The sequence below is a fragment of the Nelumbo lutea genome, chromosome 5, assembly GCF_056320005.1.
Source record: "Nelumbo lutea isolate HS-2025 chromosome 5, American lotus-T2T, whole genome shotgun sequence".
In the NCBI taxonomy this organism is placed as follows: Eukaryota; Viridiplantae; Streptophyta; class Magnoliopsida; order Proteales; family Nelumbonaceae; genus Nelumbo; species Nelumbo lutea.
Window position 1 is genome coordinate 8,436,489 of NC_142688.1, and position 26,190 is coordinate 8,462,678.

The window sequence follows — 26,190 nt, forward strand, 5'->3', positions numbered from 1 at the left end:
TTGAAATATTTTCAATTTTAATTTAGGGTTATTTGTAATGTTTTCCACTAATCCAATTCAATTGTAATTTTTATCTTCAATTTTATCATTTTATTGTCTTATTTTTTGAATGTATTTAATTTTTTCAACTTATTATTAATGTTAACTTTCTGCTATTATATGTTATTTTTTATTTTTTCTAATTTTTTAGTTTAGAAAATTTGGAAAAGAAAACAATAGGCCCAACCCACCATGGCCCTGTTCCTTTGGGCCTTAGGCCCAACACAATTGGAAACCAGGACACCAGACCTAGAAAGGGGACCGGGCTGCCCAAGCACGAGTTGCTAAGGTTCTAAGACTCGGCCTGGCACGACATGGATGGTATCCGAACCGCCTTCAATTTGTGTTGTGCCACAACATGACTCACATTATAGGTCTAGGGTCATGATCGCCTCTTTTACATTAGCAGTAAGTTAAGTTGTATTGTAATTGTACAAAAATGTCTGAGGTGTTATCTCTCTCTCTCTCCCCAAAAATTCAATCACTCTCTCCCCTTGCCCTATACACTTGTTTAAATGTCTTAGTGCTTATCTTATTTAATTTCTCTTAAATATATGTTTTAGATTTTATTAATTATTTTAAAGTTATCAATTGTAATTATAAAATTATTTGTTTTAAAATTTGAATAATTAATGTAATTTAAGTATTTATTTAGATTAATTAAATTAACAATTAATTAATTTATCATATTTAATAAATTAAGTTAAATTAATTAATTAAACTACATTAAATTAATTTGCTTCATTTAACCAAATATCTAATCTTAAAACTGCCTAAATAAATAAAGATGCCTATTTAATAGGTTCTCGTATTATTATTAGCTACCCCGCTAATTTAAATGAAAGGGAATTGAGATCTTCTCCTAACACCTATCTCACAGCCACATCCACGGTATAATAGTCCATAAACAATAACATACAAATACGAAAAATGTTCCTGATGTGCGGCTATAACATTCTTTGAGTTTAGTGTGAGAAGCAGATCCGAAATCAATAAAAAATCTAGAAAATAAAATTGAGGGGTTGATGATAGAGATGACGAACGAAGCGGCATGTGGACTTCTGAAGGCAACACATCAACAACGGAGCTATTCCTTCGCGGGACTGGAGCGGTGCCCGCGCTCTGCCTAATGCGTCGAAAAGAAGAACCGGCCGTTGGTGCTTGTGATCCCGATCGGAAGGTCTCCGTGTTACTTTGTCCATGAAAGTACAACCGAAGCCGCTCGTTCATAAGATGCTTCAGACATACATATACCTGTCCACAGAACCAGCGCTCGAGTCTCTGAGAAGAGGGGACTTCCCCTCCTCCCCTCCTCCCCTTCTCTCTCACTTCTCTCTCTCTCTTCGATTTCTGTCCATTTATGTTTCTATCCATCTATCTTACAGTAGTTATTGACGATACCATCGATCCATTTTATACAAATTTTCTGCAGAGTGGGAATTCAAGTGTGAGAAAAAAGCTTCTCTTTCTTAGTGTTTTTTGAGGAAGTACTAATAGAACATGGCTTCGAGTTTCGACCAGTGGGAGAAGGACCCATTCTTCTCCGCCGCAGAGGAAGTTCAGGAATCTGCGGACAGGTAAGAATTAGGGTTTTCTCCTTGATTACGTAGGATTTTGTTGAATCTTCTTGTTCCTCATAGGTTGCCCCTTTTCCCGCTTATATTTATTTTCTCCTAATTTTGACGTTTGAATTTCTTATATACTGTTATTTTATTTTAATTTCTCATGTATTTAAAGGATGGAATCCACATATAGAATCTGGATCCACGAAAGGAATGAAGCTTCTCTCATGTGCGATTTTGACGAGCTTCGGAGGGATTTACATGCAGCCCTTGGCACCGCAAAATGGCAGGTGGCTTTCCTACTTCATGATCTAATTTGTCAAATTACGGTTTTCAAAAGGTCAATTTAATTCTTGTTCCGTTAATGCCGCCAGCTCGAGGAGTTTGAACGAGCAGTCGAGTCGAGCTACGTTGGTCGCTCCGCCGAGAATGCAAGAACCAGGCACCGACAATTCATTGTTGCAATCGAGAGTAAGATTGAGGTTGTTGAGAATTCATTGAAAGAATTGGTCCTTGCAGAAGGCAAATCGTCACTACCTTGGATAAGTTTGGATGATGGAGAACGGGATGAGCTTGCATTGTTTCTATCATCTTCGTTGGCAAGAGGGGACAAAGTTCCTGCTACGGTTCCTGAAAGGGACGAAGAAGAAGGTATGCAGCAGGGTGTGCATGGAAAATCAGTGTCAGATTGTTCAAAAAATTCGCCTCGTTCTGCAGAATGGAGTCCCAAAGAGGCTAAGGTCGAGAGGTTGCACGGACATCGTAGAACAGCAAGTGCTAGTGCCGAGTCTGCCGACATTGGGGCATGGAAGATTGCAATTACTGACGATGATTTCCAAAGCAATGGACTGCCATTATTGCCCCCTTCTAATGTACTTTTCTCCGGGTTCCTGGTAATCTTAGGGCTTGTGGCCAAGCTGAGATGGTCAAAAAATGTTTTTAGGAAGTGGAAAGGTGGAGATCGTCATCAATTGAGTCAGGTGAGAAAATTTCACAAATCCTTTATACTTTTGGCAATTAAATATACAGTTATTGATTATTTCATGTTTAATTGTCTTCTGTTATTTGTCATTTTTTTCCTCGTTTTCTTTTACCAAACGGAATTAATGCATGCTACGAAAGAAGCAAGAGCTGTCTTTATGGCTATGATGCCTCGTATGATAAGCAACTCCATGGTTGGATTGGAGCTGCTCACATACAGTTTCAAAGGTCTCAATATCAGATCCAATATAATCGGTCTATTCAGTTGACTTTCTGGGTATCGCTCGTCCTAAGCTTGATTGGTAAGCTGATATAAACACTCACCAGTATTTATTTATTTATATTTCAATCTTCTTTGTTGTCTTTAAACTCCATATTCAAAAATGGTTCCAGAATTATTCTAATTGAGGTAAGGTGCATTGCTAGAAAGTTTTCTTTTCTTTTCTTCTCTATTTGTGGGATCTGTAGCTTAGCTTTCTCTAGATTGAGTTATGGAGTTCTATATTTATACTTTCTGATGCAAATGAGAGAAGGCATGCATATACTATCTTAAGTTCTTAATGCTAGCGAGATTCATGAGTTGTGACAAGTTTTTCAGGATTCTAAAATGAACGAATGATGCAATTTATGTTACAGTGGTGATTACATATGTGTCTGAAGTTGATTTAACTTGGATAATGTTAAAGGGGCTTAACTTGGAATAGGGAATAATAGGTTGCGGGAACTTGCAAAGTGTAAAATATTAATTTGAACTGCTTATTCATAATTGAGAAAGATAGCATGGATTGCTGTGCTATATATTAGCATTTATGCAACTAATAACTAACTGTATTTGGATCAGGAAGTAACAGACTAAGCAAAGTTAGAAGTTCACAGCTTTCTTATTCTATCTTTTTCACCTTTCACAGGTGATAACTTTAAAAAACAGAAAAACAACATATGATATTTAATGTTTATAGAAATCTTGAACCATTTTTCAGGTACATGGATTTGAATTCTTTTGCATGACACCATACTAATCCAATTAGTTCACATACTAAATTGGTCCCAGTAGGTAGGGGTGGTTACCTAATCCAGTGCCATCCTTAATCTTACAAATGTAATCATCTGTGCTATGCTTCATTTCAGAAATAATGTGATTATGCAACTTCATTTATCAGTAATATTTATCATATATGTTAGTTTTCAGGGATATGCATCCCAACCATCTGCTAATAATGCTGTTGGAGTCACCCTAACTGTTGGTTCTTTTAGTCTGTCTAGGACAACATCCTGCTATTTATATATTATAATTAGTGTTAGAAATTTCATAATTTATAGAATAAATGGTTAATCCTTGTAATGTCCTTCGAGGATTCTCCTAAATTTTAGTATGATATACATCCCTTGATAAAAGGCTAAATAAAATTAACTTGAAGAGAAATGAAGATATGGGGATAGAAATCAAAATTTTAACTGTTCTATCTAAATCGACATCTAATTGTTCGAAACCAGATTAAAGGAATAAGTTCTTTCAGAAAGTTGCCTAGTGAGTAGCGACTGATGCATCTTGACCTTTGGCTATTGCATGTTTTTCAGTGTTTTCAAGTTTGGATTTTTCTTTTCTTCTATTTGCTTCCATATGACTATGAGACTGCAGAAGCCCAAAATCCAGAGCTTGTGGTCAATGTCCTTTGGGCTTGTAATCCATGTAAATAGATGCTTGAAAGGAATGCTTGAGATCTGTTTCTGTTACTGATCATGGAAAAAGATATGACAATCTCTTAACATGCCCATCTGCCTGAATAAAATTATTTTCTAAATATTGATATCCTTCGTTCTTATATTATTACCTCTTTTTATCCCCACCCGTCACCCACCTCTTCCCCCCCTTCTACCAAGCTCCTGTTGGACTTATTTCACTTGGTTTCATCTTTTGGAAGTCATATGGTGCTTAACCAGCTGGCCTTTGGCAGGGTTGAGAAGCATATGTTACATAGTGCCAGCCATTGCCCTGCCATGAGACCCAGATTGTGGCTGGTCAGACAACTTGCAGCTAGACCTAGTTATTATTTGCAATTTCTTATTAGATATTACAATAGGCCATGGTTTGGGTAGGAGTAGTAAGAAGTGATTTAAGTGCTTATAGTTTAACAATGAATATTGTTCTAGACAGAATGGAATGGGGAAACAGGATTTATGCAGCCGACCCCATATAATTGGCATAAAGCTTAGATGATGGTGGTGATGATGATGATGATGATGAGCATAGGCTATAGTTGTGTCATTGTATGTTTATTTTTTTTCTTCATTATATCTCCAATGCTTAATATCTGTTTGTGGGGGTACAAATTCATGCACATTATGAACATGGGAAAATAGAAGATATTCTAAAATGGCTTTGTTAGGGTTCTTCACCGGTATGCCTATTTCAGGCATGTTTATGGATGATGCGGTCAATGCATTATCAGATAGCCCACTTGAGCTAGATGTCCCATAATTTATCTGATATTTTCTGACTAATAGTGTATTTGGTTGAACCATTGAAGTAAATTTTTAATATGTAAAGGATTCCTGCAGCAAGGGGGCTTTGTTTCTTTTTTTTTTTAATTTTTACAAAAAAAAAGAAGAAGAATTTAAACTTGCATTCAAGTCTTGGTAAACAAAAATTAGATTTTTTATGTTTTAAATGGGCATACCTTCTTGGTTATGCATTTGTAAGCGATTCCATTATTACCTTTCCTCTTGAGCTACCTTGTACTTGTACCTGCAGCTTTGTTAGCATTGAGTGCAAATTGAGTTACAAATTCTTTATTGAACATTTGGTATTTGGCGGCAGTAAAGGGAGACTAGCAATTAGCAGTTACATTCTTTATTCTAGCAGTTACTAATTTCATTCTTTATTGAGCTTATACCTTTTACTTCTACTTCTCCCCTTCCCTTGCTGGGAGAAGCATTTGTAGATTGCCTATCATTTGTTGAATCTTGTATAAAAGCTATTTTGCTGCTTTCGTTCTGTTTTTCATCCCCTTCCCTTTTACTTTATTTTGCTGTTTTTCAATCCCGGAGACCGAACCGGTCAGGGGTTCAGTTACCCATTCTGACAAAAAATAAATAAAATTTAAAAAATGGTCAAAATGGTTCAAACGGTTAATTGCCCGGGTCAGCCGTTTGTTGATCAAAATCAACAGTTCAAACGGTTAAGTCCTAAATGCAACCTTAAACCACTAAGCTACCTTGCTTATGATAATAAGTGATAAAATAAATTTTATCAATTTTAATGTCCATATGTAATTCAATAAATAATACATGTTTGTGTTTAATAATTCCAACTAAAAATTTAGAGGAAAAATATTATTAGTATTTTATGAATTAATGGAATAAATAATTTATTAGATTGCCATTTATATCAAAGAGATGATTTAGTCTCAAGAATTTTATACAAAAATATTAATAATAAAATAATTATTTTAGTATCTAAAATTTATAAGTTTGCATTTTATATGTATATTAACGTTTTTATAAATTTATATTTGATTGCTTTTTTTTTGTTAATTTTAAAAAGTAAAAATAATAAAACAAAAAATAGTTGATATAATAATTAAAATATAATAGGTGCATATGTTTTGTGTTTTGTACTCATGCTTAATGCATTGTATAAAATAATATGATATCTATGTATCGCACTATGTTAATACACCATTAAAATATACACTTCCTATATATTTATATTTATATATTATTATCTCCTTAAATTTAGCTTTGCTAATGTATTTATGAATTTTTACGTGTTTCATTATCATATCAAAGCGTTTCCAAGTTTTCTGTCTACATCTGTGTTTCCGAAGTGTACCAGTATTTGTATCTACATCGAAGCTATCCAATACAATATCCGATACTAATATTTTGATCCTTGTTTTGAGCCATGGTTTCTCTCTATGCAAAAGGTTAAGAAACAACATTTTGGCAATAGAAGAGATACAAATATAGTAAAAATTTAACAAAGAATACTTTTCTTACCATGTTATAGTGACAAAAGCAGAGTTTTAGGTCTAGTTTGTTTGTAATGCAATTTTTAATGGTGCAAAAGTGTAGGAGTGCAAATTATTTGAATGTAGATTCTAATTTATCTTTGGATGCAAATGGATACGTAAAAAAAAAAAATTAAGATATGTGTGAATATGTAAGGGAAACATAAACAAGCTATAGTTTATGTAAAGCAAACCTAAACAAGTTAATATACACACAAGAAACATATGTTTTAATAGATTATTAGCGGAGGGGGCCCGTGAGAAGACTATCAATTACAAATTATTTACATTTAACTAATCAAATAATGTTATGTATTTTTAAAATATAAAAAATGTACAATTATTAGAAAAAATGTGTTTATATTTTCTTTCATTTAAAATAAAGAAAGATTTCATAGATGATCAAATTCAAATGTGAAACTGAAAAAAAAAATATTGGACTATCTAAGAATAATTCATCCAGTATTTAACAATCTTAGTACAAGGGATTATCTAGTATTAGGGGCCTATGGTCAAAGGTATGAATATAGGCAAACTATCAATCTGAAATCGATTTGTAATTTATGTGAACAATACAAGTTTTTCTTACAAAATTTTATTAAGAGGGTGTATAAGCTAGGAGGGGTCCAATTTGTACAAATTGATTTTTGATTTGGTCAAGGTCCAACCCAACACCAGTCTATTGATATCCCTAGCTAGACATGGATATGGACAAGTCCCGTTACATGACTTTAGTAATAGAACAATTTAAAGAAACATGAGAAATTTCAATAGTTGAATGGTAGGTAATAAAATCGCAATATGCCAATAAACCCCTTTCAAGTATTCAACTTTCAATAGCAAGTGATACAATAGCAATTAAAATTACAATTTTTCAATAGCACTTCGTTATTTTTGTTAAAATTACAGGCCAATTAGTTGTATAACACACAATAGCAATGCGATTTAATTGGTTAATCTTAAATTTTGAAATAGCCAAAAGGACATTATATTTATGTCTTCATAAAGAATATAATATTGCATGTAATTATTCTTATAGTCGGCCCACTACATCCACACGATGAAAAATGTGAATCAAGTTTTTTAAGTATCATTTTATGTAAACCTTCTTGTTAGACTTGGAAATTGGGTTGGGTGGGTTGGGTCAAGGTACATCGGGTTGATTTTGGGTTGGGTTGTCAAATGCTAGACCCTAACCCTAAATGTTCGGATTAGGGTTGACCCATGAGTCAATTAGGGTCATCCCAAAAAATAATTGAAATAAAAAAAATAAAAAAAATTACATGAAAAATGTTAAATTTTAAAAAAATAACCTTAAAATTCCAAATATAAAATAAAAAACTTAAACATTTAACAATTTAAAGGGTAAACAATAAAAAGTAAAGACTAAGTAAAAAAAATTAAAGAGTGGAAACTTTTAACAATGCATAAATAACTCCAATTAGACTTGACAGTCGGGTCAGTAGGTTGAGTTGGGTTATTTTCACATTTAGGTAACTAAATATGGGACCCTAACCCTGTTTTTTCAGATTGGGTTGGGTTCACGGGTTGGGTCAACTTTTTGACAGGTCTACTTCCTGTTAATTCGACTGTCACTCCTTGTCTTTTAATAGATAAAGAACATTTTAACATTAACATGGTTCTAGTCTGGGCTACATTTGGTGACACCAAGTTAGAGACATGTTCTTCCAGATGCTTCTTGGCATCTTCTCTACCAACATTTGCAATCAATCGATAGCTTCTCTAGTGACAGCTCATCTTCCTCCTAAACCACCTTATTGTATTTGATTGCCAAATTCGGCATATCCTGCTCATCACACAACCAAGTGAATCATAAGAGGAGTGTCAAAATGGAGCTTCCAAAAATCTATGGAAAAAATGTTTTGATTTTAAAAGATGTAATAGATAGGAGCCCTCGACATAGGACCTTGACAAAATATCATGATAAATAAAATGTTAATGATCATATGCATCTTATTATCTAATAAATTCACTTCTTCCCAAAGTACCTTGTTGAACAGATGTTGAGAGTTAACAATTAGTATGAAATCTGTGCATGCTACATATAACAACAGTGGAGTAAAAGAGAACGAAGCTTGGAGAGGAAACCTCCCCTTGAACAATTTGCTCATTAGTTTTGGCAGAGTTGGGATCTCTACCAACTGCTGTAGTGTCAGTCCATCAATCCACTTCTATAAATTGAATAACATTTTCTCTTCAATTTCATTCTTCCTATGACTATTTCGTATTAATGCGCACTAATGCTAATGCCTATTCAATCCATGGATTAAAGCCTAAAACAATAGTTGACATGACTACTCCAATTCACACTTCAACTTTCAGAGTAATAGTTGCTCATCTCTATCTTCTTAAAAGACATATAACTTCTCAAAAACAATCTTGAAAATATAATGCCAAAAGTCATTTAAACTCATATCCATTGTTTAGATATTAGATGTAAAGTCTTGTGTGAGATATCGTTTTCTTCTAAGTAGCCACAAATTGATACATAATGAAGTTGTTACAAATTGATATAGAGATACATATGGTATACATCCACCTCAAACCTTCTGAAATAAAAAAGAAAGGGAATGAAAAGTTGGATATCCAGATAGAGACACATCAACACCAATTTTTAATAATGGTTCACTCAGATTTCCACTTCAAATACAAAATAAGAATGAATTAGTGTTAGAAAGTTGCCAATATGGCTGAAGAAAATAATTTAAAAACAATAATTGATCTATTCATATAATAACTGTAGCAACCCAAAGCCAAATCCCTATAAAATTAAAACCATAACCATAATAAAGTGAAGCAAATCCTTATTTTCTTTCTACATATAATGACAAACTAAAAAGCAAAGTAAGAAAATAATTACAGAAAATGATGAATAAAAACTATAAGTGATGTACCAATTTTTCTACAGTGAGACCTCAGACCATTGATGTGTCAACCGGGTCTATATACTAAGATTTTTTATAAACACAGTCGTTCAATCATTCATTTATTTCATCTTATATCATAAGTCAAGGAGGTCCCAAGTTATGTGGTTACTTTAGCCTCACCAAGAGCAGCATTTTCTATTAATGCTTGGTGAACAACAAATTGATGAAAAGAATAATGATAATTGTTGCACACTTCTTGAAACTCAAAGATAAATAATCATGAATGCATTCATCACATTTGATTTTTAACTGTCGCTAATGGGAAAATGTCCACTGCACTACAGCTAAAGCAAGGAACCCGAAGCCCAAGTAGAAAAAGGAAAAAGAAAGCACAAAACCGTACCAATTCTTACTCTAGCTCAAACAAATACAAACATAGGTAAGAAGCTCTGTCCCAAAATGAAGAACCCTACCAAGGCAACCCCCATATCAAGATTTTATTATGGCTTGTTGTTGCTCTCTGATGGCATGGATTTGGGTTTGTTGTAGCGGTGGGAACAATCCTCACAAGTGGTAAAAAAGGGGAAATGAATAATCGTGAGTAAAATAAAAAAAGAAAGAAGGAAAATGAAAAAAGGATGAACCCTCCATCGTTAAACCCTAATAGAGAAAAAAATATCCACAAAATCCTTGGAAATTAGTTTAGGGTAGCTCAGAACCACCTCATTGACAAAGAAGACATTGATTGAGAAGAAATCCTTTATAGCGATAGGATAATGGAAATGGAGATACGAAGGAGAGAAAATCGCTTCTCTTGGACAGAGAGAGAAAGAGAGGAGGCAAGAAAATCACCCAAGAAGAACTCAGAAAGAAACCCCTTGAACAAACCGCTCCTGAAACCCAGACATAGCTTGAACCGGTAGAGAGAAACCCTAATAATGAAACTACGAACCTGTGGCTAATCAAAGAGAAGAAGCCATATCTTCATCCCTATCTTTTCATAGAGCTTGAACTAATAGAGAGAAACCCTGAACCTTTGAAAAGCATACCGTAATTTCTCTAAGAGATCTCGAGAAGGTGATGCACAACCTTGAAATCAAGGCTTCCATAGACCTTGCGCTGCAAACATCACCGAAAAACAATGAGAGATTAGAGAACCCTAATAAAGAGAGACCAGCGAAGAAGAAGGAGAGGAACAATACTCCATTGTCGCTGAATAGCAAAACCCTAAAGCAGATTTGTCAAAAATAGAATAAACATAACCATGAAGCATATTCCAAATGACCAGCATCCCTGAAGCGGATACTCAAAACACCCGCAAAGAAGAAGAAGAAGAAGGTGACACAGGCAAATACCTGACTACAGAGGCCAAGATTAGCTACCGTTGAACAATGGCACCTCAACAGATGAAGAAATCCCTTGCCTTAGTAAATGAAGATATCGCTCGCGACCTTGGCAAGCTTCAAGCTTCTCTCAGCAGATGAACAAACCCATGGCTTCCTCGGCAAGGCAACCATTTAACGTAAGCAGCGGGTTCGGGATCACAGTGGAACATGTGCCACAAGGGTCGTAGTTCATGCTGGGTCACTCATCGTCAGGTTTATCACTCAGCGTCAGTGTTGGGATATCCCCATTATCAGTGAAGAGGCTGGTCAGCCTGAGACCTCTCGGGTCTGTGAAGAGAGAGGGAAAGACAGTCTAAACATAGAAGAGAAAAAAGTGAAAATCTCGAGAAGATAAAGTGAAAGAGAGAAAAGAAAATGAGAGAAAGTAGAAAGGGAAGAAAGAGAGAGAGAGAGAGAGAGTCAGGGGAGGCAAGCTTCTCCTTGCGTGAAGTCTAGAGAGAGACAAAGGATGTCTGTGAAAATATGGAGGAGAGAGAAAGAGCCAATGAGGGTAAGGATAAGCCGAGGGAGATATGGAGGGATACGTGCCGTCGTGCAACACATGTCGAAAAGAGAAGCCATTCCTAAGCACCTAACAATATTAGTTAGATTAGATGTAAAGCGTGAATCTCATGATACATGAAGGAGACTTTGGTAAATAGTAGAAAAATTAAACCATGACTTAAAATCAAGAAAATTAAGAATATAGCATTAAACAAAATGAATGGAAAAACAAGATTCATGTGGCAAAACCCATGGAGAAGGCTTGGATGACGACGGTGATATAATTAAGAAAAGGTTGATACATATGGATTTAAAAGTTGAAATATAAAGCACATTTCATTTTGACGACTTGCTATTTTAGAACTTTGTAGATGAATTTTAACTTTTATTCGGGTGTTTTGAGTTTTTTTTTTTTTTTTTTTTTGTCTTAACAACAATGTTTTTAGTGGGAGATAATTCAAAATTGAAATGATCTATAAAAAAAAAATCAAATTGGAAATTGGTAGGAATGTATCGACAACAATTAAGAATGGTTCGTAATGATTAAATATGAGTTTGTAACGGTTTGTGTATAGGTTAGTAGGGTTGGTTTATTTCAATTCAGTATTAATATAACAATGAAGCAGGTTTGAAAAGCGTACGACAGGGAATGGTCTTTCTTGATGCAAGTGCGTTCTTCTCTAGGATTTTACCCTCAATTTTGCCATTTAATTTATTGTTGCATTTCTACTACTAGAATGTCTGTTTTAGTCATGGTCTTTAAAAATGAAACGGAAACAGAATCGGTCAGGGACCAGTTTCCGGTTAAACGGTTCAATCGTTTGGGTCGAATGGTTCGATATGTGATGTTAAAAATAAATTAAAAATAAAAAATAGTATAAAATTAAATAAAAAACAAAAAAAATACAGAAAATAAAACTATTTAAATAAAAATTAATACAGTACAAAATACATAAAAAATATAAAAATAAAATACAAAAAATTCTAAAAAATACAGAAAAATAAAACAAAAAATTGCAAAAAATACCGAAAAAAAAACTCTAAAATGTTGTCCTAAAATGTAAAAATCCTTGACCTAAAATCAAGATTCACAAAGATAAATTCCCCTGGCACCAAAATAAAAGGGGAGAAATATGAGCATTCACTCTAGAACATGGTTTTCAAAAATGAACTGGAAACAGAACCAGTTAGGGGACCGGTTTCCGGTTAAACAGTTCAACCCGTGGTGTCATAAACAAATTAAAAATAAAAAACATTTATAAATAATAAAAAATAGTATAAAATTAAATAAAAAACAAAAAAATATAGAAAATAAAACTATCTAAATAAAAAATAATACAATACAAAATACATAAAAAATATAAAAATAAAATACAAAAAAATCTAAAAAATATAGAAAAAAACTCTAGAATGTTAAGTCCTAAAATGCAAAAATCATTGACCTAAAATCAAGATTCACGGAAATAGATTCCCCTGGCACCAAAATACAAGGGGAGAAATATGAGCATTCTCTCTAGAATGTTAGATTGCTATGCAACCAAGATTGATCTGTAAAAAACTTCAATGCACATTAATTTTACCTAATTGATCAAAAAACTTCGCCAACTGTAAAGCCTGGAAGTGCTGCAAAATGCAAATTGCAAAAAATGCTAGCCGTCATTAATCACGGTCGGTCGGTGTGTGTCGTCGTTGAACGCCAGAGGTGCTGGCCGCCATTACAAACTTGCAAATCGCAAAAAACGTTGCCCGCCGCTGCAAATTCACCGTCGTCGGTCATTGTTAATCACCGTCGATCGGTGTGTATCGCCGTCGAACGCTGAAGGTACTGGCCGCAACAAGTGGTCGGTTGGGTGTGAGGGATGGCCGCTGTTGTAAACTCGTCTGCCGCAAAGCTTGGAAGTGCTGCAAATCACAAAAAACGCTGGCCACCGCTGAAATTCATCATCGTCGGTCGTCGTTAATCATTGTCGGTCAGTGTGTACCGCCGTCGAACACCGAAGGTACTGACCGCCGTAGGTGGTTGGTTGGGTGTGAGGGCTGAGAGGAGGGAAGAATGAAAATGGGGTTCTAACCATGGTTTTCAAAACCAGACTAGACTGGATGGTCGGACCAAAAAAACGGGTAACCGGTCAAGCCCTCGGGTCCAGTTACACTAAAAATCGAAAATCTTTAAGAAGCGTTAAAAAAGTCAAAAAGTCGCTAACCTGGGTGTCGGACCATTAAACTGTCGACCCGGGTAGCGGTTCGCAGGTTCTCTTTAAATAAAACTCATTTAATATCCCCATCCCAAATCAATTAATCGAATGTAGGGTTAGAACCCCATTTTCGTTCTTCCCTACTCTCCGCCCTCACACCCAACCGACCACCTACGGCGGCCAGCACCTTCGGTGTTTGTTGGCAATACACACCAGCTGACGGTGGTTAACAGCGACCGGCGACGGCAAATTTGTAGCGGCGACCAGCGTTGCGAGTTTGCAGTGGCGGCCATCCCTCACACCCAACCGACCACCTGTGACGGCCAGCACCTCCGGCGTTCGACGACAACACACACTATTGACCGCGACTAACGGTGATTGGCGACGACCAGCGTTTTTTGCGATTTGCATCACTTCCGAGCTTTGCGGCAAGCAAGTTTGTAGCGACGACCAACATTTTTTGCGATTTGCATCACTTCCAAGCTTTGCGGCTGGCAAGTTTGTAGCGGCTGCCAGCACATTCGGGTTCGATGGCGACACGCACTGGGCGACCGACGATAGCTAGTGTTTTTTGCAATTTGCATTTTTGCATCACTTTCAGGCTTATAGCAGGCGAGTTTGTAGCACTTCCAACTAAAAATTAGTGTAATTTTTTTATCAATTAGGTAAAATTAATGTGTACAGAAGTTTTTTATAGATCAATCTTGGTTGCAATGCAATCTAACATTCTAGAGTGAATTCTCATATTTCTCCTCTTTTATTTTGGTGCCAGTGGAATCTATCTTTGTGAATCTTGATTTTAGGTCAAGGATTTTTGCATTTTAGGACTTAACATTCTAGAGTTTTTTTTTTCTGTATTTTTTGCAATTTTGTGTTATTTTTCTGATTTTTCTTTGTGTTTTTTTTTCTGTATTTTTTAGAATTCTTGGTATTTTATTTTTATATTTTTATGTATTTTGTATTGTATTATTTTTTCATTTAGATGGTTTTATTTTCTGTATTTTATTTTTGTTTTTTATTTAATTTTATACTATTTTTTATTATTTATAAATATATTTTTTTAATTTTTAATTTATTTATAACATCATGGGTCGAACCGTTCGACCTGGACGATTGAATCACTTAACCGGAAACCGATCCCCTAACCGGTTCTATTTCCGATTCATTTTTAAAAACCATGCTCCATAGGGTCTTTGTAATTTACCCTTTATGCTAGGGCCATTCCGCTACAAGCATGTTCAACGTTGAAAGCTCATAAGCTGAGGCTTAGACCATATATGTAGGGCTTTCCTTCTCTTTGTATATGGGTTTCTTCTCTATTATTATTGAAGGCGACTTAGAAATAATTTGTTATTTCTTGTTGAACAGGTTGAAAACCTCTGTTTGGCACATTCATACCATCATTGCTGATTGTAGGGCATCCTCACTTGCCTTCCATCTCATTGAGTGTCTCATATACGGCAGGGAACTAATTGAGCATATGATTTGTAATAATTGAATATATATAGGTTTATGATAGTTAAGCATGGGTTTGTAATTGTTACGTATGAATTTGTAATGGGTTGGCATCTTGGTTGTAATCTGAATATTTTTCAACGGTCTTAAAAAAATGGGTTTGTAATGTGTTTCTAAGAATAGGGCATCAGCTTGTAACAATCGAGTATCAAATTATCAATGATATATTATAAGCACCATATATATTGATAGGGCATCAGCTTGTTCCAATTCCTTCTGGTATTATAAATAATGATACATATTGGATCGCATTAATACTTAAACCTTAACTGTTAACAATCGCCAGGATCTAACACATGTTTTGTTTGTTTATTGATGTATTTTTGAAAAATGTCTGAAGTAATTAATTTTGATAGATATAAAAAAGGCAAATAATTCTGAAATGTACTATATATAAATAATTTGTTTTTTGAAAAAATACTGGTAAATAATCGGGGATTTTTACCCTAATGCATTTTCTTTTTTTTCTTTTATTATTATTAACATAATAGAGGAACGGGGAATGGAGAGGAGGATAGAATTGGATGCACATGAGGTACACTGACCTTACCACTAGGAGCCTTTAGTTCCCTTTTCCCAATTTTCTTTAACCTTTTTTTCCTTGTTCCTCTCTCTCACTCTCTCATACACAACTTTATATTGTTTGCTCGATCAAAACCAACATTTGTTTTAACCTTTTAATCGAATTTCTTAATTACAAGAGGTAGCCATGCTTTTGTTGGAGTTTGATTACTTTAATTTTAGTAGTTCATTTCTTTACACACATAAAGGAATGTCAATGGGGATTTTGAAATTAGTCTCCGTCTTTATCGCCATCAGGGATAAAAGTTATCCTCCATCCACGATCCCTGATGGAGACGGATTTTCTGTTGGGACTCAAATCTCTAAATTTTTTTGTTAACAGTTTTTTTTTTTTCAAAAATAAATTTATTTAAAATAAAGAATTAAAATATAAATAATATTTTAATATATAAAAATAATTCATATATATATATTTAATATAAATAATGTTTAATCAGGACCGAAGTGGGGTCGGGGCCTCATTTCCCATCCCTCAGCCCAACCCTGATTGGGGATCCCTATCAACCATCGGGTCGGGGAAAATTAACATCTTTACACAAACACAATATTATTTGAGTGAAGTCAATTTTGAAAAGAAAAAAAAAAATTCAAACCTAGGCAAAATCTATAGTGCATCAATTGCACCGTGCTGCAAAAGACGAGAATCAGTGATAAAACAACATGTCTTGATTAATGTTTTTAACGTTGGTTGAAATTTAGGTATAACAAATATTAATGAATTCATCATCGTTAGACTCTTAAACCTAACATAAATTGTAAATAAGCTCACAAGGATTTTAGGAATTTATTGAATTGCTCACTTTCATAACAATGTATAGGAAATGGCAATCTGACTCATCCTCGTGGGATTTTACCCCACCTTGCCCAGGTCGGTGTAGGTTTTTTAACCATTGATCAAAGTTTGGGGTGGATTTTGAGAAAACGCAAGGATCGAAGATGAGATAGGGATGGTATTTGTCCATTTCGCCCCAACCCCGACCTTGTCCCTGAACCGGCCTTATAGATTTAATTATTTAAGAAGACAAAAAAAAAAAAAAGGAAATAGGAAAGACTGAAATAAGAGTTCAGATTGATCCCCGCTCACAGAGGGCGGCCCACAAGCACCCCACATGTACATCACATCACAGAATGACAGTACGCATTGCTCCCGGGTGGGAGGTGCTGTGGGAGACACTGGGGCACCAATCTGATATCCTGAAATAAGGCAGGACAAATTCGGGGATAAGCCTACGAAATCCAAGGTTAACAATGTAGATCCTGTATGGGATGTACCTTGAGTAAAGCGTGGATGCGACAAGAGCTTGACAAAGAGAAGAGTATTTTAATATTTTTTAGATGGTTTGTCGTTTTGACGTGTGATAATTAAAATGTCTTTTCTTTTTGTTGTGTATTATATTATGTATAAATTGACAATTTATAAACCTCTTTTCCTTTTTATATTGGATTGTTGGTGCCTTGGTGGGGTGGGGGCGCTCATGGGTTTCAGCCACCGGCGATGCAAGTGGTTTAGGATGAACGTAAACCCAAACCCGACTTCCCCAGCTTGGATTTGATCATTTGGTCGAATATTGCGCTACTGCTGGTTTTGTGATGAAATTGAAGCCTCGGACAATCCGGATCCATCCCGGACGCCAAGAAATCATTTCAAGGATTTATGCCATGCGAGAAGAGATGGTCCTCCGCCTAGTTCCCGATTCGATTCTCGATTGTCGTAAATTCGTAATAGGTAATACCCATCTCCATTTGTTGCGGTAGCTCGTAACTGTCCACCGACCACACGAAACGGTTGCTTCAGATTCTTTATTGGTCCCACTTTATTTTGGGGGTTCGAGCCTGCGAGGATCCGACGTGTCGGTGTCGCTCCCATCTTTTTATGTATTTCGTTTCTCTTCTCTGCGTTGAATTTCAGTTCGGTTCATTCTACACTCTGCCCCCGTCCCTTTCTTTCTTGGCACGGTCACGGTGGCACCTCTTTCAGTCTCAATTCTCTCTCTCTCTCTCTCTCTCTCTCTCTCTCTCTCTCTCGCTCATTTGGTTGGTAGATTGATTGCTGGGAAGGTAGGTCTTCGCTTTTTTTTTTTTTCTAAGCCTCTGTAGGTCTAGTATTCCGCTTCTTTTTTATTTTTTTCTTTCGTTTACAATTTCCTAAATATTAATATATATTTTGTGCTGTAAACAGCGTGCTGATTTCCTGCATGTTTTTTTTTTTTATGTTTTTTCCTTATTTTCACTACAAAAAACAACGAATTGCATACAGATAAAAGGGCAGGAGAGTGTTTTGCATGACGAGCGCTTCGGAGCTTTTCTACAATCGGAGGTCTCGCAACGCCCGGAACGCCACCGATTTAGGGATAGATTACACTCTTGAAAGGAATCTCCACCACCACCACCCGAACCGTCGTCACAGTCATCATCGTGGCGACGATTGCCATCCGTTAAGGCGATCTCCGCATTCGCATGCCAGGCATCTATTCCTTCGTGGCTTTCAAACGGTCTGGGAAAACAATAATCTCTTTCCCGTTTTTTAATGTTTCATTATTTTGTTTTGTTTTTACTGAAACATCAAATATTATTTACGTTTTTTTTTTTAATTCGAAAACGAAACCCTAGATTGTGCAACAATGAGGTGTTAGGTTTCTTCATAACAGTGCATCTACCCAAGAATGGAACAAAAAAGAAAAATAAAAAAGATATGTAGCTGCATAACTGTTCGATGCTTGGCTTATTGAATTGTTCGTATTGATGTGATTGAATTAAATTTTCAATGAAACGTTTTAATTTTCAGGTCATAAAGGTTCCCTGTCATCCTAATTCCTAACTGGTTAAAATTTTCCTCGTCTGTCTCTTCTTTGTGATTATGCGTGCCGCAGGGTATTATCTGTCAAGCGCTAGCATGGTATTTGCGTTACCGTTTCGTTGTATTAAGCTTGGGATTTTTAAGATGTGCAATTTGAGTCGTTCTTTGGTTATATAGACAGCCTTTTTCTTCTTGGTCATCCTTTTTTATTTGAAACTCTGCGTGCAATTGTGTGCCTTTCTCAATTTGTGTTGCCATCGAGTCTACATAGCCTCTCCCGTTTCCGTGGACCAATATGTTTTGATAAGTAAAGGTAGCACGTTTGTGTTTGTGGTTAGGAAAGCAACATATCTTTGTCAGGCGTCCATCATTTTGGAATAACTCTAGCAGCAGCTTTCTTATCAAGCTTGCATCTGCAATAGCTCTTTCAACAACATATTTTAGCACTCTGACTAAATTCAGATGCCAAATTGTTGCTAACTTGTTATAGCATCGTTACACTTTCTTACCTAGTCATTGAGAGCTTCAAGGCCATTGTTTGATTGAGACTAGACTTCACCCACTATCCGTTTGTTTGCATGGTCTTTTTGTTATATTCAATTAATAAAGTGGATTTTTCAATTAACAATAGCTGCTTTGTTGTTAATTACTAATTATATTGATAAACACTCTCACCTTTTCTGCCACACCCTCTTAATTTCATGGCTTTAGTTTGTCAACCTTTTTTATTGTCATTTTCATTTTACTGTTTAACCAATTTTGCTAGCTCACTAACTAAATTACTTCATTCCTTTAACTGAGTTCTTTGACTGGCCAAATGAGATATCTTCTTGTTGGTCAAATTGTAACCCCCGATGACTGTAAAACAAGTAAAAGTTTTGTTGGACATTTCTTTTGTGTCTCATTAAAGGACCACTAGCCATAATTTTTTCTATTTTTCTGGAGGGGGTCATAGGGCTACACAACAGGTGGTAGCTCATCCCCCAAACCCATAATCCCCCCAGGCCCTGGTGAAGGTGGGATTCAATCCAAGTCTCTGCTACATCCTGATAGAGACATTACCAACAAGCCAGTTTTTACCATCCACCAGCCATTGGCTTTGTAATGCAATGCTTAACTGGAATTTCTAAGCACCAGTTAATGCACATGTAGGCCTTGGATCAAAGTGATTCAGTGTATCCCTTGTGAGGATTTGCAACTGGTATAGTCAACCAATCCATTTCCATTTTCTTTCTTCTCCACCTTCCTCTTTCCTCCCTGTCTCTCAAGTTCTTTTCCACCACACCAATTCTTCCTCCATTACTTTTATGATCTTTGCAAAACCATTGGGATTTATTGTGTATTATTATTCAATGTATATGATGTTCTGGTTAAATTTTAACAATTCAGGAGCCTGAATCCTAATGCATTTTTTTATATATTTTACTTGGAAATTTGAATCCTAAGTTTTTGTTTTGTTTTTATTTTTTTTTTAAACTGTTTTGTCACTTTGAAGTTCATATAGCTGTGTAGCATAGGTCTTGAACAAACTGATCTACAAATGGAATCAGGGTTCAACTATGATGCCAGAAAGACATGATACTTGAAAAACATAGAACCAATCAACCAGCATCATAAAAGTAGGAACCGATCAGGTGGATTTTTACCAAAATTCATGGGGGTTGTGATTGGTCAAAGCCTTTCCGGTATCATGTGTTTCCGGCATTCATAGATTTTTCCATGGAATCATGATAGTGATAAATCTTTGTTTGTAATTTGCACAGTTACTTTCTTTGAGACCTCATTCTTTAGTGCTGTTTTGCATTCTCAGGAGCGAGAACCTGTTCGAGTAGACCATGGTGGTCACCATTCTGGTACAGGCAACATCCTTGGCACAGAAACTTCAAGTAGAACTGATAGGCTGAGGTTCTCTAGCAATGACAGACTTCCTGGAGATGTATTACAGGCAAGGGAAAGGCTTCTTGAGAGACTGAGAGGGGCATCTCTTTCAGGAAGTAGGTTAGTTGTGCATTTGTTAAGGTGCTTAGATTTTTTTTTTTAATGGATAAGTGCTTGCGAAATTTGGCTATACCAGTTACAATGTCATCTGAATCTAAATGAAATTGTGTCATGTGTCTATGTTTGGGATAAATCTCTTTGAGCTGAGTTGAGATGCCTATTTTGCACTAGCTATAGAAACTATTTTGCTTATATTATATTTTTGGTCACCCACTCGTACCACTTTGTGCTAGCTATAATGCTCTGAATTAAGCTATACCATTCTGATGGGTCATTCTAGATATTAAGCATCAATTAAGAGATTTTGTGGGAGAGCAAAAAAGAACTGGACCATCAGAGTTGCTTGTTCTGTAAAAATGTGGGATATCCATGCTTCTGTTCACCAAGTATCAGGTGTGGCAGGTCCAGACCCCTTGCATGTTTCCCAGCATTTATAAATTCTCTATGAAATAGTTATGACAGTAAGTGTTGCACTTGTCAAATGCATTTAGACGCATGGTTATTCAATGTTTACTCTCTTTGATCCAATAGAAAAAATGTGTACTTCGATCACATGTATGTAACGTCTTACTACAATATCAGGTAATAATAATCCTTATTTGTATTTCTGGGTGTCTGATGCCAGGCAAAGAAGCAGAGGGGCATCAACAAGCATATCTTGGGATGAGTTTGCATACAGGGAAGACCTCAGGTTTGTAAATGCAACAGGGGACTGGGTGGCCGAAACTCTAAGAGAGTGGTTGCCAGGAGGTGCTTCATTTATTGAAGATACTGCTGAGATAGACGTGTATTCCTCCACCTCCACGCAAGGCTGGAACCAGAAGAAGCCACCAGGACTCCGCTGGGAGGAGGTTAACCGTTTGCATCACGAAGTTTTCAGCAATAGAGAGGAATGCGATAGGGAAGCAATTCACAGGGGAACACATGAATGTAGCATATGTCTGGAGAGGTTCCAAGAAGGAAATCAGTTGATTTGCTTACCTTGTGACCATAGGTTCCACTCGGCATGCTTAGGCCCCTGGGTGCAAATTTGTGGGGACTGCCCATATTGTCGAAGGGCAGTAGTCGTAGGTTACCACAAAATGGGGAACAAGAAACCATCCAATCCTCGCTAAGATGGTGTTTGTGCTATCATTTTAAACCAACACGGTTTTCCTTGGTTGAGATCTGCATTGTAATTTGTTTGATGACCCTTTTTTTTTTTATCAATAATACTTTCATAATCATTACAAGAGGAAGACAAAGACACTTATCTTCCAAGAGCATCAAAGAATCTCAAGAAAAGGAAAAAAAATACACTAAATTTACAGCTTTGCCCAAAACAGTGACTCATTTTCTGCCCCTTGTTTAGCTAAATGGTCATTTAGGAAATTAACCAATCTTTTAACCCAACATGACTTAACTTTCATCTACCACACCAGCTACTTGAATTTCCTCATCTCATTGTTGTATTTTCATAAACCATTGTGATCTTTACTCAGCCACCCTATCACCACCTCTAAATCCCTTTCAGTTAAGCTTTCTGATATTCAATTCCTTAGCTTTCCGAATTCTTTCCATAATTGCAAATATCTCAGTTCTGAGTCACCCACCCCAATTGGGCATGAGAACATGGCAGAAATGATCCAATTTTCATTCCTAAAAACACTCCCAATCCCCAATTGTCCTAAATTTTCCTTATTACACCCATCAAAGTTTAATTTAAAAAATCCATCAGATGGCGGGGTCTAAACCACACTCATTACCGACTTGATTTGTGTGCAATTTAATATTTCACCCCACTTTACAATTTGAAATTTGTTTGATGACCTTCATCAAACAGGTTCCTACTACACATCTATCACAATCGCAGCATAGGTGAACTCGTTACGCAGGTTATGCCGTTAATGGCAAGGATTTCACATCTGCTGCCACCTTGGTCGCAGCATTTACTTGCGACCCCCAGTGAAAGACGAAAATGCCAATTAACTTCAGAGAACATCACCCGTCTCTTGATTGACACTGTCAATTGATTTATAACAGCTATCCATCCCATATTCGGCCCAAAAGCTCAAATCTTATCTTGCCAGTGGACGGTCTCCAGAATTTGCCTCTTGCCAACAAACTCAAGGGACTTGGGCAGTTCCTGCTCCTCACCGACCTCACAGCCCCACTCCAGCTCGTATTGAGAACATAGAATACGAGGTATGGGAGGAACCCAGATTTGCTACTCACTTTTCCTATTCTTTACCCGCTCGTGGGTACCAGGAAAGTCCATTTGGTATGGGAGATGCTCTTTGTGAGGTGGGCTGTGTGAAGAGCAAATTCCAATTCATCAAAAGAATAGTTTTTTCTTCGATTATCCTGGATAATCAGATTTGGTTGACTCTCCGGATGGATCAGGCATTGATTCAATAATTGAAAAAACAAAAATGAGAGATTTGAAAATCAAAAGGGATGGTGATAATTATTCGGTTTAAATGGATCATTGATTAAATAGAATTTTTTTTTGTGGTATAAGAAAAAAAATGATAATAATAATTTTGAATAATTCTTATAGGTACCCTGTAATTTAACAATTTAATATCCAAACTTCAAGATGCCACAATCTAATACCTGAATTTTTAAAATGCGACAATGTAATACCTATTGTTAAAAGACCGTCAGTCTGGAAATAAAGCCCAAGCTCTCCGACCATTGAACTAGACGATCACTTGGACCGTCTACATGACTAACTCTTATGTCACATCTTTAACAAAATCCAACATGCCAAGACGCTCGACTGCTGCCTCGCTGTCTTCTTGTTATACAATTCATCTCGAAGTCTCTTCACTTCCTACAGCGGACCCTATCGGGAAACGAAAAAATTGTGTTGCCTAGGTTTCTGGTCTAGGGGTTCATGAATATATTGAACTCAATCTTGTAAAAGAATATTAACCTAAAAGAGAAAATAAAGAAGAAAAATAAAGGAAAAGAATATTCACCTCTTCAGGCCGGAGGAAGACGCAATCACCTAGAACAATAATGGTCCCAGATTGATCCAACATCTTCGCAAACTCCAAAAACCTTGATCGCAATTGGAGCAACTTTTCATACAGATCTGAACAAATTCCGAATATGGAATAGAACTCTTTAGGATTGTCTCAATTTCAACTTTAACCTAAGCAATTTACGCGTCTTCGACCGAAATCCCATCCCTAGGTTCCGTCTACGTCACTGGAAGAATCAAACTGTCTAATCGAAGACGGTCTTTGTTTACGCCCATTCCTCTCAACTTCTCCATTAACTTATCTCCGATTGGCACGAAGCTCCGACGACATTGCTGGTTGACCTCTTATGAAGGAATCTCTGGAAGAAGCCATTCTCGCAGGAATCCGTTGAGGTGAGGAAGTCGCGTCGGAAGGTTGGGGTGGCGGGAATTGTGGGGATAATGTTTTCAAACGACGGAGAAGAGACAGGGGAGTGTTTTTGTATTAGATTTGGGGAGGAGATTTTGGTTACATTAAAAAGACGGAGAGCTAGGGTTTTCCTAACACCATTGATTTATAGAAGAACCTAACACCATTGATTTATAGAAGAACAGAACCAAAAAAAAATCTATATACAAAAACAGAAGAGGGAGGTGGAGTGGGTTTCCTGTTTGGCGCTCCAATTTTCGAGGGTGTATTTGTTTGAACTGCATGAACAAGAGAGTATTTTATTAGGAGATGGAAAATTGGAAAATTGAACGAACGAGAGAGGAGAAGAGACCACTCAACTCCAACCTTTCTCTTTATTTCGATCACGCTCATTCCATCCCGGTGCGGCAAAAAAATACCTTTATTGTCTCTTACGGCGCCGACTACAAGAATCGTCTTCTCCGGCAACAATACTAGTTTCTTCGATTTTAACTTTTTTGGCATTGCGTTAGAGCATCAATTTCAACTTTTCCGGCAGTGAATTCGCTTGACATCACCGGCACGTGGAGCTGGTTTTCGGAATCTTAAATGCAAGTGTGATGGGTAATTAAATCTGTCTTCTAATTAACATTCAGATAACGGTGGGTACTAAATGGTCACAAAATAAAAATTGGGTTTTGGGTATTAGATTGTGCATTTTATAATTTGGGTACTAATGGGAATTTTCCCTAACAATTTATATGAAAGGTTAATATTAAAATCCACAATTCTAGAACATATAAATATAACACAATAACTTCACTAATAATACATTTGTTTAGTCTTCTAAAGTACTGAGCATTTATTACAATAAACATTAAAGTGTTGTGTGATCAATGAATTTGATAGACCCATCTTATAATTTTTTCTTACAATGAAAATTATTTAAAACATACAAAAATTAGTTTCTATAATTTTTGGGTATTTTATTTTTCTTTGAAAAAATTATTTAAAACTGTTTGGAACATTGTAAACTGCCAAAAAAAAGTTTTGATGAATGTGTTAATTCATTGACCTATGCAGCAATCGGAAACTTTTTCATTGGTCCATTAATGCTCAATGGCACGAGGACCATTCAATCTATGTCATGTGCCATTCATTAGTAATACCAATACAAATATGCAATGTGTTAGGTGTATTGTATCTATGTTTTTAATTAAATAAATTTAATTAAAGGTGGTCCAATTAATAGGTTTTTCGAGTCATTATAAGGGAGACTTGGGGTAATAATAATAATAATAATAATAATAATAATAATAATAATAATAATAATAGAGACCTGGGATAATTAAATAAATTTCTTACTCGTTGCCTATCAAAAAATTATAGAAAATTTCTGATATAATGTGAGATTAATTGAACCGTTTTTTGGGATTCCCCATCCTCATTTTTTTGATACATAAATCAAATCAAATAATTATAAATAGATATACTTGAAATCATTTCTATTGCTTTATGCGAGTCCTTTGCTGAAGTAGGGTGGTTATGAATTTGGTCATTGGCCGCATATAGTCCAAACTCCAAAGTAAAAGGAAGTGAATAACAATCTTAAAAGTTTGTGGAATAGTTTCCATACCAAGGATGTCGGATATTGTTTGTAGCGCTTAGAAGTTAAAACCGTAAGAGAAGCACATTTTTAACGTTTTTTTTCTGGCAATTTTGTTTGTAGCGCAAATCTGAATAACCAGATATTTTCTGCACCCGTTTCGGTTTTGCATCTATTTCTTTTGTGAGTTATAACTTGCACTCCTACTTAATACAAAATTTATACTTTTTTGTCTCATTTTTACTCATTAGGTTGCGTTTGTAAATGATGCAAATGGAGCCTAAATCCCGGTTCAGGGTAAATTTGTATTTTGGTTCGCTTTTGCCGGTGTTTGGAAACACTACATTAATGCATTGATAAACGATAGACCAATGCATATTTAGATTGATAATAAGATGTAAAAGTGCATCAATAAAAAAGATGTAAATTTGCATTCAAGTGGACTTTTGATAAAAAAAAAAAAAGTATATGTGTTATTGGAATTCATGTTTGCATCAATTACAGCTAAAAGTCTATTTGGTAAAAAGATAAATTTGTCAGTGCAAAACTAACCCAATTTTACAATTTATATAAATCGGTTTACTTTCTACATATTTGCATTCACACTTATTTGCATCGTTTCCAAATGCAGCCTTAGTAATGTACATTTTGCATAAAAAAACTGATGTGAAATTATACCTTCCCCCTACATTAATTTTCCTTCATAGGGATCACATCATCTTGCTTCTTACATTATTCAAAAACAAATACCTCCCTCTTCCCACCTCCATTA

General features: G+C 35.8%; 2 protein-coding genes, 1 long non-coding RNA gene and 1 pseudogene across 11 annotated transcripts; 2 read left to right on the forward strand and 2 right to left on the reverse strand.

Moving 5' to 3' along the window:
* The first annotated feature begins 1,045 nt into the window (after window positions 1-1,045).
* On the forward strand, window positions 1,046-14,952 carry LOC148850177 (uncharacterized). 6 transcript variants are annotated; one of them, XM_088945454.1, is made up of 5 exons: window positions 1,046-1,616; window positions 1,795-1,891; window positions 1,976-2,581; window positions 2,701-2,884; window positions 4,738-5,302. In XM_088945454.1, the coding sequence occupies exons 1-5, from the start codon at window positions 1,540-1,542 to the stop codon at window positions 4,794-4,796; spliced, it is 1,023 nt and encodes a 340-aa protein (XP_088801580.1). In that variant the 5' UTR covers window positions 1,046-1,539; the 3' UTR covers window positions 4,797-5,302. The 6 variants fall into 6 exon arrangements, with proteins under 6 accessions (XP_088801580.1, XP_088801578.1, XP_088801582.1 ...); XM_088945452.1 differs by having other exon boundaries at window positions 1,048-1,616; window positions 1,777-1,891; window positions 4,738-5,206; XM_088945456.1 differs by lacking the exon at window positions 4,738-5,302 and adding an exon at window positions 14,933-14,952 and having other exon boundaries at window positions 1,049-1,616; window positions 1,777-1,891.
* On the reverse strand, window positions 7,891-11,432 carry LOC148850178 (uncharacterized). The gene is made up of 3 exons (XR_016099380.1): window positions 10,836-11,432; window positions 10,530-10,599; window positions 7,891-8,399 (listed from the first exon to the last, which is right to left on the reverse strand). It is a non-coding gene; the product is annotated as an uncharacterized LOC148850178 (long non-coding RNA).
* A 1,933-nt stretch (window positions 14,953-16,885) lies between the features above and the next one.
* Window positions 16,886-21,704, forward strand: LOC148850179 (putative E3 ubiquitin-protein ligase RHY1A). Of its 4 annotated transcripts, none has more exons than XM_088945459.1 (5): window positions 16,886-16,999; window positions 17,148-17,719; window positions 17,919-18,153; window positions 20,269-20,456; window positions 21,082-21,704. In XM_088945459.1, exons 3-5 carry the CDS (start codon window positions 17,944-17,946, stop codon window positions 21,569-21,571), a joined length of 888 nt encoding a protein of 295 aa, XP_088801585.1. In that variant the 5' UTR covers window positions 16,886-16,999; window positions 17,148-17,719; window positions 17,919-17,943; the 3' UTR covers window positions 21,572-21,704. The 4 variants fall into 4 exon arrangements, with proteins under 4 accessions (XP_088801585.1, XP_088801587.1, XP_088801584.1 ...); XM_088945461.1 differs by having other exon boundaries at window positions 16,896-16,999; window positions 17,148-17,387; XM_088945458.1 differs by lacking the exon at window positions 16,886-16,999 and having other exon boundaries at window positions 17,065-17,719.
* Window positions 21,705-23,355: 1,651 nt separating this feature from the next.
* LOC148850180 (calcium uniporter protein 3, mitochondrial-like) lies at window positions 23,356-24,337 on the reverse strand (annotated as a pseudogene).
* Between the last annotated feature and the right edge of the window lie 1,853 nt (window positions 24,338-26,190).